Here is a 20,021-nt window from a genome sequence, read left to right on the forward strand (position 1 = left end):
TTCGATAAATAAAATAAATATATATATATATATATATATATATATATATATATATATATATATATATATATATGTATATATTTATTTATTTATTTATTTATTTATTTTCCTTTTGTTTTGCTCCTGAAGAAATGATTTCATGAGAAAAAAATTATGAATATCTATATTTTTTTTTTGTTTTTGTATAGTGGTAGTATATGTGCTATCCATTTATGGAAACATTCGGAATGGAGAGGACGGAATGTGTTAGGTCGAGGGAAATGCAGGAATAATGATGATATGTTATGGTTAGAGTTAATAAAAAAAAAAAATAAAAAAAATAACAATAATAATAATATTATTAGTAGTAGTAGTAGTTGTTGTTGTTGTATATATAATGATAAGTACTATTTCCTTTTTGGGAATAAGAAGATAGATAATAATTATAAGAGGAGAAAAAAGAAAGAGAAGTATAATTCTAAGAAAAGATTGAAGAGTTTAAATAACGAATGTGGTTTTTCTAATACATATCATAATGATGTAAAAAAAAATACATTAGATTATTGTGAAGAAAGATTAGCATCATATCATAGATATATAGATAATTTAAAAACTCGTAAAATTATTCATCCAAGTATAAGAATCAGAAATTTAGATAAGAAGTTTATGAAATGTAAAGAAAGTTATAATAAATTATATTCCCATTTAAAAGAAAATGATTTGTTTGAAAATTTTTCATATGTTGGTAGACAAAAAAAAGGAATATTATCTCCTACATATCGTTTACCTAAATATATTGAGAGACCTAATTATCATAGAACAGGAACTCCAATATATGTACCATATGATAAGGGAAAAAAAAATAATAACACGAATAGTGATCATAATAATAGATATGATAATTATAATTATTATGATAATATAAAGAGTGATAAAGATATCGAAATTATAAAAGAAAATTGTAAATTTGCGAGAGAACTAATGGATGATGTATCTTATATAATATGTGAAGGGATAACAACAAATGATATAGATATATATATTTTAAACAAATGTATTAATAATGGTTTTTATCCATCACCTTTAAATTATCATAATTTCCCCAAAAGTTCTTGTATTTCTATTAATGAAATTTTATGTCATGGTATACCAGATAATAATTTATTATATTTAAACGATGTTGTTAAAATAGATATTAGTTTATTTAGGAATGGATATCATGCAGATATGTGTGAGAGTTTTATTGTACCCAAATTAAGTAAAAGCGAAAAAAAAAAAAGAAAAAAATTTTATGATTTTATTTATTTAAATAATTCATTCAAAACAAAATATACCAAATATATTTTAAAATATCATTATGATTTAACAAAAAATAAAATTGTCAGAAGAGGAAAATCGTTTGTCACAAAAAAAATTAAATATGCTGCCCCAAACTCAAAAGAACAAAATAATGACCTATCTAATAACGACTTTGATGATAACACAACAAATGTAATGAACATATCTCAAAGTAAATATTTTAATGATATGTATGAAGATCAAATGCAAACACATACAAATATGCACACACATACAAATATGCAAACACATACACATAATAGGAACAATTCTTATTATACAAATAATCCAATTCATAATGATGACAAAAATGCATTTAATATGTTAAACAATGCTTTGCAACAAGAAGAAGATGAGCTTGAATATTTCCATAAATATTATGACCAAAAAATCATTTTTAATAAAGAGAATAATGAAATTTATGAAGACATCCAGAAATTTATATACCAAAAAAGTTTAAATAAAACAATAGGAAAAAAAAGATTTGATTTTTTCGATAATACAAAAATGAATACAAATGATATTAAAAATTTCATGTATGAAAAAAATTTGGATTTAATAAAAACAGCATATGAATGTACTATGGCAGGAATTAGTGTATGTAAAGATGGAACACCTTTTAACAAAATAGCTGAAGCAATGGATAATTATATTAAACAAGTAAATAAAAAAAATAATAAAACATATTCTATAGTACCACATTTGTGTGGTCATAATATAGGAAAAAACTTTCATGAAGAACCATATATTATACATACATTAAATAACGATCAAAGAAAAATGTGTTCAAATATGGTATTTACAATAGAACCAATAATATCCGAATCTTCTACTAATTTTATTCTATGGCCAGATAACTGGACTATCTCCAATACAAAATATCATTTTTCTGCTCAATTCGAACATACCATTTTAATACAAAAAAACGGAGCACAAATTCTAACAGACAAAAGGGATATATCTCCAAAATATTTGTGGCAGCAAATTCATTAAATCGTGAACAAAATTAACACGAACATATACCAACACTATAAAATTTTAAAAATTTATACCTTAATATGTAAAAAGTTTATACATTAAAATGGTACTACATCTGTATTTTTTTTTGTACAATTTTTTTTTTTTTTAAATACATATCTTTTTTCATTATAAATATTAAGAATTAAAAAACTATATATATATATATATATATTTATATATTTATATATTTTCTTTTTATTCATCATATTTACATATGTATTTGTGTTATGTGACATTATATACATGGTATAATCTTATAAATATTACATATTATATATATTATATATTATATATATGTATTTTATTTTATTTTATTTTATTTTTTATGTGTAAAGATATAATATATATATATATTATTTTATTTTATTTTTTTTAAGTGTTAAACAAAATGACCATTTTATATATTCATCTTAATGGGAATAATTCCAAGTTTGCTTTTTTTAAAAAATATGAATATTTCATATGAAAAAAGAAAATAATAAAAATAAGTACATAAAATGATAATTTATAATTATTTAAAAAAATATATATGTATATAAAAAAAAAAAAAAAAAAGTATAAATATAAATAAATAAATATAAATATATATATATTATATATATATATATATATATATATATATATTATTTTATTTTTTTAATATTTGATAAAAGAAAAAAATTAAAAAATGTACAATTTGAAAATTGAAGGAGCAAAAATATATTATATATATATATATATATATATTTTTTTTTTTTTGCTTTTTTATAATTTAATTACTATATATTTTTATTTTATTACGTATATTTTTCTAATTATAATATAATAAATAATATACATATATATATATAATAATATTTATATATTTATATATTTTTGATTTCATTTTTTTTGTAGTTATAATATTATGACATCTTAAATATATTATTTTATTTTATTTTATTTTTTGTTATTTTGAACGTTTATTAGTGTTCATAAATGTATCTCAAGGAGAATACTTTAAATTTTTATAACATAAAATAATTTAATTTTATGTTTTATGATATTATATCATATTATGTTATGTATGTGTTCCTTTTTCTGTGTGTTGAAAGAAATATTATAGCATAAAAAAGATATATTAACAAAAACAGAAAAAGTAAAAAAAAAAAAAAATCTTTATGTTAAAAATAGAAATTTGTACATTCATAAAAAATATATATACTAATTCTATTTATGATATAATAACTAGTGTATTATATAATGAATAAAGAAATAAAAATATTATATAAAAAAAAAAAAAATATATATATATATAATATATATGTATGAATTTATCATTTATTGCGTGCTTTTATAAAATTATACATACATACATATATATATTTATATATTTATATATATGTAGTGTATATATTCCTTTTTATGTTTTTTTTCGTTTGTTCTTTCTAACGAATTAATCCTAGATATAATGTGAATGAAAAGAAGTAAAGTAAAATTTTTCCTTTTTCTTTTTTTTATGTTTACATTTTTGAACATACTCTTAAATGCGTTAGACGTTTATTCTATCTTTCACTTTTCTAAACAAGTATTCATCTTGCAGAAATGGATAGATGGATGAATATATAAACATATAAATATAAACATATAAACATATAAACATATATATATATATATATATATATATATATATGTAATATTTTAGGGTTTTGTAAAATTCAAAAGATTACATAACAGAGGATTATTTTTTATTTTTATAAAAGGGAAATACCTATCAAGGGTATTATGGAATGCAAAACGTATTTAAGGACAGACATAAAATTAAACATAATAATATAAATATATATAAATATATATATATATATATATATATATATATATTTGTATGTATATTTGATGTACGCACATATACTCATTTATACATAGAAACCATTTTAATGGATCGTACCTCTAAGGAGTGTAATGTGCGAATCTCGCGAGATTCTGCCCATGATGAATACGATAATAAAGATTTAGTACATATATACAGAAAACCCATGATTAATAAAAGCGTTTTTTTAAAAACATCCGAAAAAAAGTACCATACCATAAATAAGAATGTAATAAACTCATATAATATTTTTCCATATGGAGGCATTTATTATCATGATATTATTATAAAGGATGTATTAAAGTTTTTTTATAAAAATAATGACAAAAGAAATAGTTATTCTAATTATTTTTTACAACCTGAGGGAGAGAATTCTAATTATGTTTATTTGGGTGCTGGGATTATGAGAGAAGAACAAAATAAAAAGAATAAGGAAAAAAATAAAATGGTTTTTATATTTTTTATTAATGAAATCTTGTTAAAGAAGTTAAGAAGAAATAATTTAAGAAGAAAGAGGAGGATTCGAAGAGTAGAAAAAAGGGATCAAAATGAAAATATAAATATTATTAATAGTAATAATAATAATAATAATATTAATATTAATTGTAGTAATAATAACCAAATGTATTGCCCATCAAGGCAAGGTGATATAAAAGAAGAGGATGGTAATAATGAAAAAAAAAAAAACACAATTAACAATAAATGTAATAATAATAATAACAATAATAATAATAATAATGAATCATGTTTTGTTAGAAATGTTGAAGAGAACGTAAAAGAAGTAAACAAAAAAAACGTATCATTATCATCATCATCGAACAGATTTAATAATTATGTTAAGGAATATAAAAAAAAAAGAAGCAATATTAAAAGATTACAAGATATAGATAATATTTTAAACGAACAATCAAACAATAAACATACCTTTATAAGAACCAAATCGTCCCTCTTTTATGAAGATATAAAAACGAAAGAAGGAGGGACATGTACCGATGTAAACAGAAATAAAAAAAACACCTCGATGAATTCATTTTTTAGCGATTGGAAAAATATAGAAGAAAATAATACAAACATAATTAATGATATTATTAATGAAGAGATATATGTTAATAAATCGACTACCCTTGATTCGTTATATAACAAAGAAAGTTCGAATGATAGAGAAAGGGCATGTGATAAGGGATCGGGAGGTAAAAAAAGAGATCATTATGAAGATAATTATTATAATGAATATGAGTATTATGATGAGTATTATGATGAGTATTATGATGATTATGGTGATAATTATGGTGATAATTGTGATAATTGTGATGATTATTATGAATACCTTGAAGAACAACATGGTCAACCTTATAAGGTATACAAAAAAGAGACATATGGTCCTAGCGAAAAACAAAATGTATATACTGATAAGAATAACATTTTTTTATTAAATATTTTACATCATCAAAATAATGTATATTCCGTTAAGTGGAAGGAGAGTTCATATGAAGAATTTTCCATATTAGTTTCGATATGTTATGATGGTTATATGTATATATGGAAAGAGCATATGAATTGTAATAATAAATTTACATTTATATCTATATGTAGAATTTATATTTTATATTTCGAGAATTTAATCCAAAATATTAAATGGTACTGGATTAAGAAAAATGAAGAAAACGAAGAAAATTATAATTTCCTCTTTAATAACAAAAATTTAAATTTATTAAAAAATGAATATTTGATAGTATATGGATCAAAGAATGATTTATTGGATAATAAGGATAATTATTATAATAATTTTATATGTAGTCCAAAAAGTAAGATGAAAAATTGTATATATTATAATGAATTTAAGAGTAATTATAATAATGATGGTCTTAATGATGATCATAATAATGATCATAATAATAATAATTTATATTATAGTGATATAAAAGATTTTATGGTTTTTTCGATATATGGTATTTTCAACATTTATGATAATAATATACATATAAAAAATATATTAAACTATGAAAATATACCTATACATATTAATTTTAATCATATATTAGATGCAAAATTAGAATACAATTTAATGAATACATCTCTTATATCTGTATATACAGATGATACATATGTACCTGTGAATGAATATAATATTAAATATGGTAAATGGAAAATTAAAAAAATAATAGATCACTCAATAATAATAAATAATTCTAAAAGTACACAACATTTGAATTATATAAATACAGAAAATAATAATATCATTAATCATCAATGTTATGATAAAACAGTCTCTCCACTTTCTTATTACATACAAAATAATAAACATCTAAACAATAAACAAAATGATTTTATATTATTTGAAAAACTTTTTAATACCATCAATAATTTAATGCCACCATTCTCAATAAAAATTTCAACATACAATAAAGATTTTTATAAATTATTTATTAAACCTAGTGATATATGGATTAAAAAAAAAAAAAGTATAAGTATTAGATATTTTGTTGATTATAAAAATCTACTACTCCAACCTTCTCAAAAAAAAAATTATAAATATCATAAACAAAACAATTATTATCATTATCGTAATTTTAATAATATTAAAAAAACAAACAATATGCTCAAATACAAACATATGCAATATGACTTACAATTTAATATATTTCATAATATTTTAGTTGTACTCAACAAAATTAATAATAAAATGTATCTCTACGATGTTGCAGCGTCTTTAAAGAAAAAAAATATAAATAACAACAATAATAAAAACAAGAAAAAAAAGAAAAATTATTATTCATTTAATCAAGACACAAATATACATACACAACCTTTTGAAAATTCAAATACTCATCAAAATAATATCAATAAAAATAACATCTATGAATATCATATGAATACTGACATCAACTCTAATCATGTTAATGCTAATCATCTATTAAATAAAAATGTAACTCAAAATATACAATCAACACACCTCTCGAATAATATCAACACTAATCATCTTCCTCATAGAAACAATAATATACAAATGTATGAGCAAAACAATTTTAATAATCAAATCATATCTAATACACAAGGAAATGATAATTTTGTGCTTTCCTCTAACCAGTTGAATTATATAAACGAACATAATAATAATGATGGTTATTGTGATGGTTATTGTGATGGTTGTGGTGATGTTTGTGGTGACACTAGTTTATATAAAACAAATTCGTGTGGAAAACACAACATTATAAAAAACTCCTATCATAATAATATAAATTCTTCATGTACAAAAAAGAACATAAAATATAATAAAAGATTACAAAAGAGCACACAATTCTACTCACTTATCTGTTGTCTTAATAGTATATATATTGATAATTATTATATTTTAAAATATAAAGGATACGATTTATTAAATAATAAAACACATTTCATTTATAGTTATGTTTATAAATTTTCCACCTTTTATGATAATGTAAAGAAAAATAAAAATTTATATGTGTCCACTAGTGAAATTTTAGAAAAAAAGCATCTTATCCCTTTAGTATATAAATGTAAAATGATTGAATCATTTGATTCGTTCTTTTTATTATTATGTATCGATAAAAATAAAGAACATATTTTTGCCTTAAAATCAGAAAAAATGAATATTGTTAATAATATCAAAATGATATGTATATTTGATGATTATTCATATATACAATCATTTAATGTAAATAAAAAAAAAAATGATACATCATATAATAAAAATGTAAATACAAAAATAAAATTAGATAATAATATATATATTAATAAAGTGAAATCTGATTTATTATTAATAGAAGGACATAAGGAAATAAATATAATCGATTATGTTATAGATGATTTTTATATATATAATAAAAATATAGAACATAATTTATTACTTATTATTAAATATGTATATACTGTACATAAAAATAATAACCTTCATAATAAAAAAAAAAAAAAAGAAATATATTTATTAACCTTATCAACAATAGATATATGTAAAGATTCCTTTATCTATCTTAATTTAAAATTAAAAAATATGTTTACCTTTTTTAATCCTATAAAAAATAACAAATTCTTGTTTTCATATTATACTTTGTCTTTTCAAAACATTATACTTTTTGTAACAAATCATAATTTAATATTGAAAGATAAAGGAAATTATAATTTTAACGAGGAATGTGGCTATGATGATACTAACGAAGATGATGAATATAAAGATGGACCTGGTGAATATAAAGATGGACCTGGTGAATTTAAAGATGGACATGTATGGGAAAAGAAGAATGATAAAACTCAAAATTGTACATCAAATTATATGTCCATATATAACATTGCAAATAATTATAATGATAATAAAGACTATTCAAGAGAAAAAGTATTTGAAGAAAGTGATCATAGTTTTTTTTTTAAAAGACAAAAAATATTATACTCCAAGAAGGACAGTATGTCAAATGAAGAGTGTGTTGTATTTATAAATAATAGTGATGATGAAAAATATGAAGATACTAATAATATGCACAATGTAAACAAAATAAAGACAAATAACAGCAAAAATGTTACTAGCAATAATAATAATAATAATAGTATTAATAGTAATAGTAATAAATTTGGCAATTTTATTAGTAGAGCTTTTAATACATCCCATACCTTTAGTGATAAACATAATTCTAATTCGAAGGAATCAAATAAAAACAAACAAACAAACAGTGGATGTACCACTCGTAAAAACAAAAATGTTGTTAATTTATACTTTTTGTGTACTAAGAAAGGATCTGTTGTCCATTTCATGCAAATTCAAAATATTTTAAAACTTGTAAATATTCTTTTATATAATTCTTATATTCTATTTATTACCAATAAAAACATACATATCTTAAATTTAAATAATCTTTATAATAACTTAATATATCAAGAAAAAGTAAATCATTTCAAACTAAATAAAAGTTATTCTAATGTTAATGAATTAACTCATACAATTAATCAAGAAAATGTTTTGTCCAAATCGGCAAAACAATCAAATTGGCTAGTTACGTTTTCTTTTCCTGACTTGTTAAGGGGAAAAACCACACAAATTTATATGACCAGTGCAGGTAAAAAAAATGTGCATTTTATAGTGATTAGTTTTATGCTAATGGATCAAGGTGTGTATAATATGTCTGATAAAATGAATAGAAACGAATTTTATGGAAATGAAGAAATTGTTAGAAAGTATAATAAGAATTATAGAAATGATTTTTGTTATAAATCAGTTGTATTATATAACAATGCATGTGATGATGAAGAGTGGAATATTTTAAAATATGAGAACAATAATATTTTTATATATTCGAAGCATTCCCTTTTTTTGTATGGTAACAAATTGTTGATATTAAAAGATGTAAGTGGGAAGGAAGATCAATGTGTGTGTGTAGGTAATTATAATGATGACAATGTGGGAGAAAAAAAAAGTTCAGAAATAGATAATAAATCAAAACATTATCTAGAATTAACAAAAGAAAGAAGAATAGAAGAATATTATTTAAAAAAAACAGAAAATATTTCTTTAAATAACAAAATAAAATTTTATGAAATAAATTTATTGAAGAAGTTTAAAAAGCATATATTAAACGTATATAAATTGGATGTATTAAAAGGCGATGATTATAAGGAAGAAGGTATATTAAGAGAAAAGGGAAAAAATAAAGTAACTGTAACAAAAAGTGTAAATAATATGAATAAAATATATAGTGTGAATAACTTTCATTATAAAAATAAAAAATTAGTTTTTTATCATCCAATATTACTTCTAAATTATATTAAGATGGGTCTATTTTCACATGTACATTTATCCTTAAAGTTACTTTTGCATATATTATTAAATATATTTTATAAAGAAAAAACAACTTATAATATTAAAAAAAATTGTGCATTACGTTTTGTTATAGAAAACAAAAAATTAGAGATGACACATTATAATTACCAAGACATTTGTTGTAGTGTACAGAAAAGTCAGTTTTTATACGACCTCAATTTTATTCATGGTGAGATTTATAACCTTTATAAAAATAAGAAAGAAAGTTTATATAGTTCGAACAGTTTATCTAGGGACGATAAAAATTATGTAACAAAAGAAAAATTAGAACAAAAGGAACAGGAGAAAGAAAATAAAGATAAGTCGATTTATTTATTTGAAAATGAATCTATTTCGTTAGATGATTTTAATTTAAATTCTGATTCGGATGACGATAATGATAATAATAATAATAATAATAAGGAAGAGGAAGAAAAAAAAAATAATAAAATGAATAATAAAAAGAAAAAGAAAGATTACAACAATGATGATGATGATGATGATGATGATGATGATGATAATTCTCTATTAAGTGATGATGAAGATAAACTATCAGAGTTATCAAACCTTGATAATAATTATAATAATGACAAAAAAAATAATACCAAATTTGTAGATAATGAAGAAAAAAAATTAAAAGAATATTTAAAATATTCCAATGTAATAAATTATGAATTAAGTATAGAAGAAATAAAAATATTACAAATTTTATTGTTACATATAAATGTACCTCGTTTAAATAATTTTTTCCAGCTAATATTATATTGCATGCTAAATGCGTTTTATTATAATATGGATTATGTATGTGAAGAAGCCCAAAAGTACCTAAATAAAGAAAATAAGGAAAACTCGGATGATGATAATTATAATAATGAAATCTATAGTGATAATGATCCTCATGATAATGATGATAATCAAAATGGTGATGAAGAAAAAAAAAGATATAAGATATGTCATTGTGAGCATTTCAATTTTAATTTACAGAAGGAAAAAATAACGTATGAAAATATTCATATATTTCAATATATAAATAATATTAATAATAATAATAATAATAATAATAATAATCTTGTGAATAATATTAATTATGAAGACAAAAACTTATTATGTATCAACTTGAATAAGAATAGTTTATCTAGCTGTTTATTATTTTTTTTCCGTTTTTATATAAATTGTTTAATGTTATTAAATATTAATATAGATATAGATTATGAATATGTGCATCTATTTCATTTTATAAGTATAGAAGATGTAGGAAAAGAAATTTATAAATATGCAGAAAATATATTCACTCACTATACTCATTATTTTGATATTTCTATTAATGAAGACGATTTGTTTAGTATCAACTTGTTTAATAAAAGAACTTATTGTGATAACATAAAAAATGATAACATAAAAAATGATAACATAAAGAGGGATAACATAAAATATGATAACATAAAATGGGATAATAAAGTAAAAATAATACCATTGATTAAAAAAAAAAAACATATTATTAAATCCTTCTGTGCTACATCCCCTTTAAACAATAAAAAAGATAATACATATGGCACACTTGATGAACTTTCTAATAACAAGGAGAATAATAAGAACAATTGTAATAATTACGATTTTGAAGGATATATTAAAAATAATAAATTTATAGAATTAAATAATATATTTGTAGAAAAAATACACAAATCAAATATAATTTTGCAAAATGTTTTAAAGTACAATTTGTTTATATTTTTTAAGAGATTACAGTTATTTTATTTTATGAATACGAAAAAAGATATATTGTTTATTTATGACATATTATTAAATAGAACAATAAAAAAAATTAATACCATAAATATTGAAGATAAAGAAAAGCAAAATGAATTAAATGAATGTATGGATTTTCTGGCGTTATTATATATAGCAAAAAATGAAAAGTCGAAATTGATGTTATTTTATAAAATAAAAAAACAAAATAAAATATATGATTTCTTATCTAATAACTTTAAAACAGAAAGATGGTTGAAAGCACTAATGAACAATGCATATAAATTAATGCAAATAAAAAGATATTATCTAGCTACAGCTTTTTTTATATTATCAGGAGATATAAAAGATGCAATAGATGTTATACATCAATATTTAGAAGATGCCCAATTAAGTATTTTTCTTATAAGATTAATTAATATTTCGTATAATGTCTTTACTCATGAAAATAAAAAAAATGACAATATATATGGTAATAATATATATGCTAACAATATAAATAATAACAATATAAATAGTAACAATATAAATAGTAACAATATAAATAGTAACAATATAAATAGTAACAATATAAGTAGTAACAATTTTATGGAGACCTCGAGTACACCTCAAGGTTTTATGTCTAATAATGTAAGCCCCATATCATCCAATTTAGTTGTCTTTTCAAATTCAGCTATTAATAGTAATTCTGTGAATGAAAAAAAAAATGAAGACGAACAAAATGATACTACACATGTTCAAAACAAAAAGGAATGTTTATCCTCATCATTAATTACACACTCTGTTAGTTACATAAACAAGGATAGTGTTGATGTTTTAAATGCTCATATGAAGAAAGAAGAAACTAATATGTTATCTACAATTAATACACATCTTGGAGATGATATGGTCAAGGATAAAAAAGAAGGTACGTATGATGAAAGGGAGGAGGCACCTGAGTTGGTACAAACAAGCGAACATTTTATATACAAATATTTGAACTATATTTTAAATGAAAAAATAAAAGATGATATAGATAATGATAATAACCATATGAATGATACGAATCTTTTAAATAATAAGGAAAAATATAATTACATATATAAGTGTGGTGATAGTAATCAAAATGTTCATAAAAATATGTCTTTTTATATTTTAAAACATATTATGTTAGGAGATTTGGAAAAGGTATATTATACATGTGAGAAGAAAAAGGTTCCCAATTTTTTTTATTTATTATTAAAGAATGTAATAAAAGAGATCCTTATAAGTAACAATATAATAAAAATACCAAGCGAAAATAATCATAATAATAATAGTAATAATAATAATAATAATAATAATAATAATAATATTGGTTATTTGGTTGGGGGGGGAGGAGAAAATTTTATAGACGAAGACGTAAATATTGTAAAATGGAACGAAAATTATAAAGACTTTCATAATATTAATATGAACAATGTAAAAATATATAAAAGTGAATTGTATTTATATTCTATAAATTTATTTGATGCAGGATTATATAATTTGTCTTTTGTCTTTTATTTTCTTTTCTTCTATTATATAAAAATATATAATTTAAATAAAATATATGATAGATATAAATATTTCTTTATGTTATATTCAGAGATGTATTTGGAAAAATATTTATTTTCTAATCCGTTCATATTTTCTTCTATATTTACTTTTCCTCACATTTTGAAATCCTCAAAGAGGGTAGATGTAAAGGAAGGTATTAATCAAATAAAAAAAAATAAAATAAAAAATAATAGTAATAATAATAATAATAATATGATGATGACCGATAAAAATAAATATGATACTTATAAATACAATAATCCTTTTTTTAAGACTTACGACTTATTAAATAAGGATAATATAATAATTATAAACAACAATGAAGAGAGAGGAGAACATATTGATTTTGTATATTCCTTAAACGTATTTTCAAGAATTATAAATGGACTATTCATATTAATAAGAAATAATGATGATACTAATAATATGATTAATAACATAACTTACAATAATAATAATAATTATAATTATAATTATTATAATAATAATAATAGCGTATATGATCTTATGGATATTCTGTTTATCAACCCGAATGAAGGACATGCTGATAATTATAAAAACTACATAAATGAAGAATATAAAAATAACAGTGATTTATTAGATGCTCATGAATTTAATAAATATAATAAAAACCAAGAGACAATAATAAATTGGAAGAACGAGATAAATTGTATTTTTAATCTGTTGAATAAATTAACATATTTAAAAATAAGAGATATATCCGAAAACAAAATTAATTTAAATTATTTCCTTATAAATCTTTTAAGCAAACTATGGAGAATCAGTAGACATAAGAAAAAGATATTCGCTAGTAGAAAAAATAAAAACATGAACACAAAGAAAAGAAATATAAACGAAAATAATATACATCATGAAGAAGATATAAATGTAACAGGAAATGTAAATAATAAAGATAATGTTTGTATAAGAAAAAATAAAATAAATAATAAATTTCATCATCAAAATGATATTGAAGATAATAATAATAATAATATTATTATGATTAGGTTCCAACCATTATTTGATCTAGTATTATGTGATAATAATAAAAAAAAAAAAAAAAAAATTAAGATATATTATTATTATACAGCATTAAATAAATATAAAATAATATTAACACATTTATTTTTTTATTTCTTTAATTTATATATGAAAAATTATAATGAAGAATATATAATGTTTCTTTTAATAAATTATATTATCTCTATACAATTTTTATATATAACAGATGTAGTAAATATATTATTAAATTTTTTTCAACAAAAAAAAAAAAAAAAAAAATCATTAGTTCCATTACATATTGCTTTCTTACAAATCATATTATTTCGTTTAACTATGAGCAACTTTTTTGTATATTATAATGAAAGAAGAAAAAAGGAAACTTGGATGGATGATATAAAATATTTCGATAAAAAAAAAATAATAAATAACTCTAACACATACAAAAATAATAATATTAATAATAATGATAATTATAATGTGGGAAATAATAAAGATGAACATTGTAAGCTATCCCTTGTAAAACCTTATATTTATTTAGAAAAAGATACAAATATAAATAACATAAAAGAAGTTGTAAACAGAAAATATTTTACATATTATATACATCTCATAGATTTATTTTTATGCTATATAAGTGTACTTATTTTATGCTTTACCATACTAAAAAAATATTATAATTTCTTTGATTATAACGGGGTATATATAAACAAAAGTAATAGTATGAAAAAAAAAATCAAGGGGAACAGAAAAAAAAAAAACTTAAAAAAACTGTATTATGTATTATATATATTTCTTAAAAAAATTAAAAAAATTAATTGGAATATTGAAAGTGTGTATAAGAGAAATGTAAGTGTAACAAGTGCTTTTTCGAAATTTATTGAAAGTTATTATGTTGTAAAAGTTGGAAAAAAGGAAAGAAAAAAAAAAAAAAAAAAAAAAAAAAATAATAATAATAATGATAGTGATGTTAATAATGATAGTGATGTTAATAATGATGGTGATGTTAATAATGATGGTGATGTTAATAATGATAGTGATGCTGATAATAATAATAATAATAATAGTAGTACATGTAATAATGATAGTCATTTTCATATGAGTAACAATCCGTGTGATGGTAAAAACATAAATTTTGATGAAGATAAAAAGCGAATTAAGTTAAAACATAAAACGTCCACATCTAGAAAAAAAAAACTCATTAAAAATAGCATAAATAACATATATGCTCAGATAAGTATAAAATCTTGTGAATATCTTCAAAAAAAAAAACGTCCTTCAGATTACATGTTTGAAAAGTTTTGTATTATAAATATATTTTTATCGGTGTTTGAATTTCTTATAGGAAATTTTCATATATTTGCTTATAAATCTAATGTATTTATTCCTAATACCATGAACATAAAAGGGGACCTTCTAAAAGAAAAGGTTCACAATAAATCTAGTGTTCAAAATAATAATAAATATAAAAGTAATATAGTAATAGATAATGTACATACAAATATGTCAAGAGATGATATCCTTACAAATATGTTAATAGATGATATACATACAAATATATTAAAAGATAAATTACAAATTAATCATATTAATAATCAGAATACACATTTTTTTTACTATCATATATATACGTTATTACTTTGTATAGATAATTTATCTATACATATGAATAATTTTATTTATTGTAAGATGAAGATGTTATTATATAACTCAGCATATAATATTAAGAATACGTTACTTACATTTTTATCTTTCCCATTTTTTTTTAGTAAATTAAAAGTTAAACCCAATTATATTAGATGCGAACATTTTATAGATTCTCACATTTCTTCATTCTTTCATAAACATTTATATTTAATATGGAAATTACAAAATTGTACCTATCGCTCATTCTTGTTATTTTTTAATGAAGAGTTTTATAACTTCAATGATTATATAAATGATAAATTGTTGAGCTACAGAAATTTAATTAACAAAATAAATATTAATCAAAGGAACGATCATTTTTGTAAACATAGTAATGAACATGAGCATAACATCCATGATAAAAACAAAAACGGAAATAATCATAGTAATCATAATAATAATGATCATAATGATCATAATAAGAAGAAGTATGATAATAATTATGATAATCATAAGAATGATAATAAAAATATTATTGACCCTAGTTATAATTACAATAATAATAATGAAAATCACTCACTACAATCTAATAAAACATCAGACAATATGAAAGATCCAGGAAATACATACGATAACAAAAATAGAAAATACAACAAGGATGATAGAAACCGTGTTAAAGAAAAAAAGAAAACAAAAAAAAAAAAAGAAAAAGAACAACATAATGAAGAGAAAGAAAAAAACATAGTAAGAGAAGAATCTGCACTTTTTAATAACACGGTCATGAACAATAATTTTGTGAACAATAATTTTGTGAACAATAATTTTGTGAACAATAATTATAATAATATTCATCGTTGTGATAATACAAGTGATGCTTATATTAATTCTTATAAAAATGAATACAAAAAGTTTTATGATTTATATAACAGAGGATTTAAATTAACGGAAAAAAATTATATACTAATACCTAACGTATGTATAGAAAAAACAAATATAGCTTGTAATCATTCAAACTTCCTTTTTAAGAAATCAAAAAGTTATGAAAAATTTGCTTCCTTTACTTCAAAAATTAACTTTTTAAAAAAATTTAAAAAAAATTATGTAAAGGCAAATTTTATCAAATGTAAAGAGAAAAAAAAAAAAAAAAAAAATGTTCCTCAGAATAATTACAAGAATCATCAAACACAAAATTATAATTCCTATTATTCTATAGATTACGATAACTTATTTAAAATGTCTACTTATACATCAAGTGTTTTATCGAACCCTGAACCGGATGATGAATACATAGAGAATGATGACCATTATCATGATCATAATGTTAAGGTTGAGCGAACGGATATATATAATTACGATGGTTATTATAATAATATATATAAAGGAAATAATAATAATAATAATAATAATGATGATCATAATGATGATCATAATAATGATAATTATAATGATAAAATTTTTCACTGCTATGAAAAAAAAAAAAAAAATAATAAATACACATCCATATTTCGTCAAAATAATAAAAAGTTACCACATGTTATTCCCTTATCTCTACTTTTCTACAATTTTAATGAAAAATATTTTGTTGAAAAAAATAAAGTCGATCAATCGAACAGTACTATTTTATATATACATAAAAAAAACAAAATAAAAAAAATATGTATCCTGGACCATTTGAAGAAGCTAAATAAAAAATGTAAATTTATTAATTATATATCTTACAATGATATAGAATATGATAATAAGCACCACATAAGTAAGAAAAAAAAAAAAATTATATTAAATGAAGGATATAATAATGAAATAAATAAAAAATCCAAAAACCATTCATCCATGATAAATACAAGTAATAAAACAATTGTAAGTAGCGATATGCATAATACATCTAACATCTTACCACAATTTATATTCAAAAATAGAGAATCACAGGCAGATGCACATATAGAACCCAAAAATGAAAACATTCAAAATGGAAAACCACACATTCTTCAATTACAAAAAAGGTCTATAGGTTCGGATAGTATACATGATGAAAATGGAAATATAAATGAACAAAATTTTGATGTAAGTAATACGATAGAAGAAGAAGGAAATAATCAAAATAGGAATGATCATAATAATGATGGTCGATTAAATAATGAACAAAATGATTTAGTAAAAGAGGATAAAAAAAATATGAACAAAATAATGATACATAATAATAACAAAAATAATCATAACAAAAAAAATCAAAAAGTTTTTCTAGATATTAATATGAACAAATTATTATATATATATAAATGCATGCACATACAATGTATGCATAACCTAACTCCTTTATGTTCCTTCCTAAATACATTTGTACCTAATGATTATAGCATAACCAATTTTTTTCATAATACATATAACAATTATTTTGTGAATAATATATTTTTCCATAATTTTTTTTACACATATGATAATAGTTTAACATTATTATTGAATTCTAATAATATGAATTCGTTACATTATCATAATGATATATCCCATGTGGATTATGGAAACCAGCACGATGTTTATAAGAATAATAGTTATGCGCGAGGTGGGTTCAAAAGCTCAGAAGCAGATGAAAATTTAAGAAAAAAGTCGTCTAAGGGAAGAAATAAAAATAAAATAAATAATCATATGGATGATAATTATAATAATGGAGACAATATTTACAATAATGGAAACAATATTTACAATAATGGAGACAATATTTACAATAATGGAAACAATATTTACAATAATGGAAACAATATTTACAATAATGGAGACGATATTTATAATAATTTTGATTTGTCAAGTGGATATGAAAAAAAAGAACATTTTAATAATTTCCATATTGATAAAGAAAAATACGAGATAGAAAAAAGCAAAAGTATAAAAAGTGTAGGAATACATAATAAATATAATAATAACATGAATCCATACGATGAAATAAGAAACAATTTGATTATCTCCAAGACAGCTGAAAAATATATGGAAATGTTATTATTATTATTATATAATAACATGCGTTTATATGATAAAGATAAAATAAATGATACAAATAATACGAAGAAGAATGAATTTAGATATTTTTTTGAATATATAGATAAAAATATAAATAGTTGTATAAGAAAAAAATATAATTTTATAAATCAGTTATCAGATGAACAACGAAATATATCTTTTTTTAAAACAGGTGGAATAATATCTCATCCATTTTTACCCTTCTTTGCATTAATACATATAAATAATAGCGAAAAAAATATGAATGAACAAGTTATAGATAAAGAAAAATTTCAAATTAAATTTTGTAGATTCATAGATAATTATGATGATATATCTTATAAATATGGAAGTATTACAAGTATGACATGGAATGATTCTGGTAATTTATTAATGGTTTCTGATGACGAAGGGTATTTATATATATATAATATTTTCTTAGGAAATTTTATATGGACCAAAACCAAAGACCGAGCTTTATACAAAAAGAACCTGACCAGTTCATCAAAAAATGTATCGAGAGAAACAAAAAATAAGGATATACCGAATGTTACCTATGATAATAGTTGTAGTGTTAAATATGTAAGTGATTATCGTCAAGAAGAAAAAGAACGTGGACAACATTATAATGGTAGGAAGGATAATGAAGAGACTTATGAGGAGGAATATGATGAAGAGAGTGAAGAGGATGATTATTATGATGATGATGATGATGATGATTATGATGATGATGATTATTATGATGATAATTATTATGATGATGATTATTATGATGATAATTATTATGATGATAATTATTACGATGATGATTATTACGATGATGATTATTATGATGATAATTATTACGATGATGATTATTATGATGACAATTCCTATGATGATAAAAAAAAAATGAATAAAAAATCACTTCCTTACAACAAAACACAAAAGAGATACCAAAGAAAGGACAAGAATAACAAACTTCGAAATTTTTTTAAAGAGAATATATTAAAAAAGAAAAAAAAGTATATGATGGAAAAAGAGACGAAAGATATGATATATATGAAAAATATGAGAAAGTTACATATTATGAGAATAAAAAGAAGAAGAAAGAAATTAAATAAAAAAAAAGGATATATTATAAAAGAAGCTATG

The 20,021-nt window shown here is 20.6% G+C and overlaps 2 protein-coding genes across 2 annotated transcripts; both read left to right on the plus strand.

The window, feature by feature from the left end:
* Nucleotides 1-153: 153 nt before the first annotated feature.
* Nucleotides 154-2,310, plus strand: PRSY57_0804000 (methionine aminopeptidase 1c, putative; the record flags this gene model as incomplete). The annotated part of the gene is made up of 1 exon (XM_012906981.2): nt 154-2,310. The coding sequence occupies one exon, from the start codon at nt 154-156 to the stop codon at nt 2,308-2,310; it is 2,157 nt and encodes a 718-aa protein (XP_012762435.2).
* A 1,922-nt stretch (nt 2,311-4,232) lies between these two features.
* PRSY57_0804100 (putative membrane protein) lies at nt 4,233-20,021 on the plus strand (the record flags this gene model as incomplete). Its single annotated transcript, XM_020114704.1, has 1 exon — nt 4,233-20,021. A coding segment is annotated over one exon (15,789 nt), but the record flags the coding sequence as incomplete, so codon positions are not given.

Source organism: Plasmodium reichenowi, chromosome 8 (genome assembly GCF_001601855.1).
Source record: "Plasmodium reichenowi strain SY57 chromosome 8, whole genome shotgun sequence".
Classification (NCBI taxonomy): domain Eukaryota; phylum Apicomplexa; class Aconoidasida; order Haemosporida; family Plasmodiidae; genus Plasmodium; species Plasmodium reichenowi.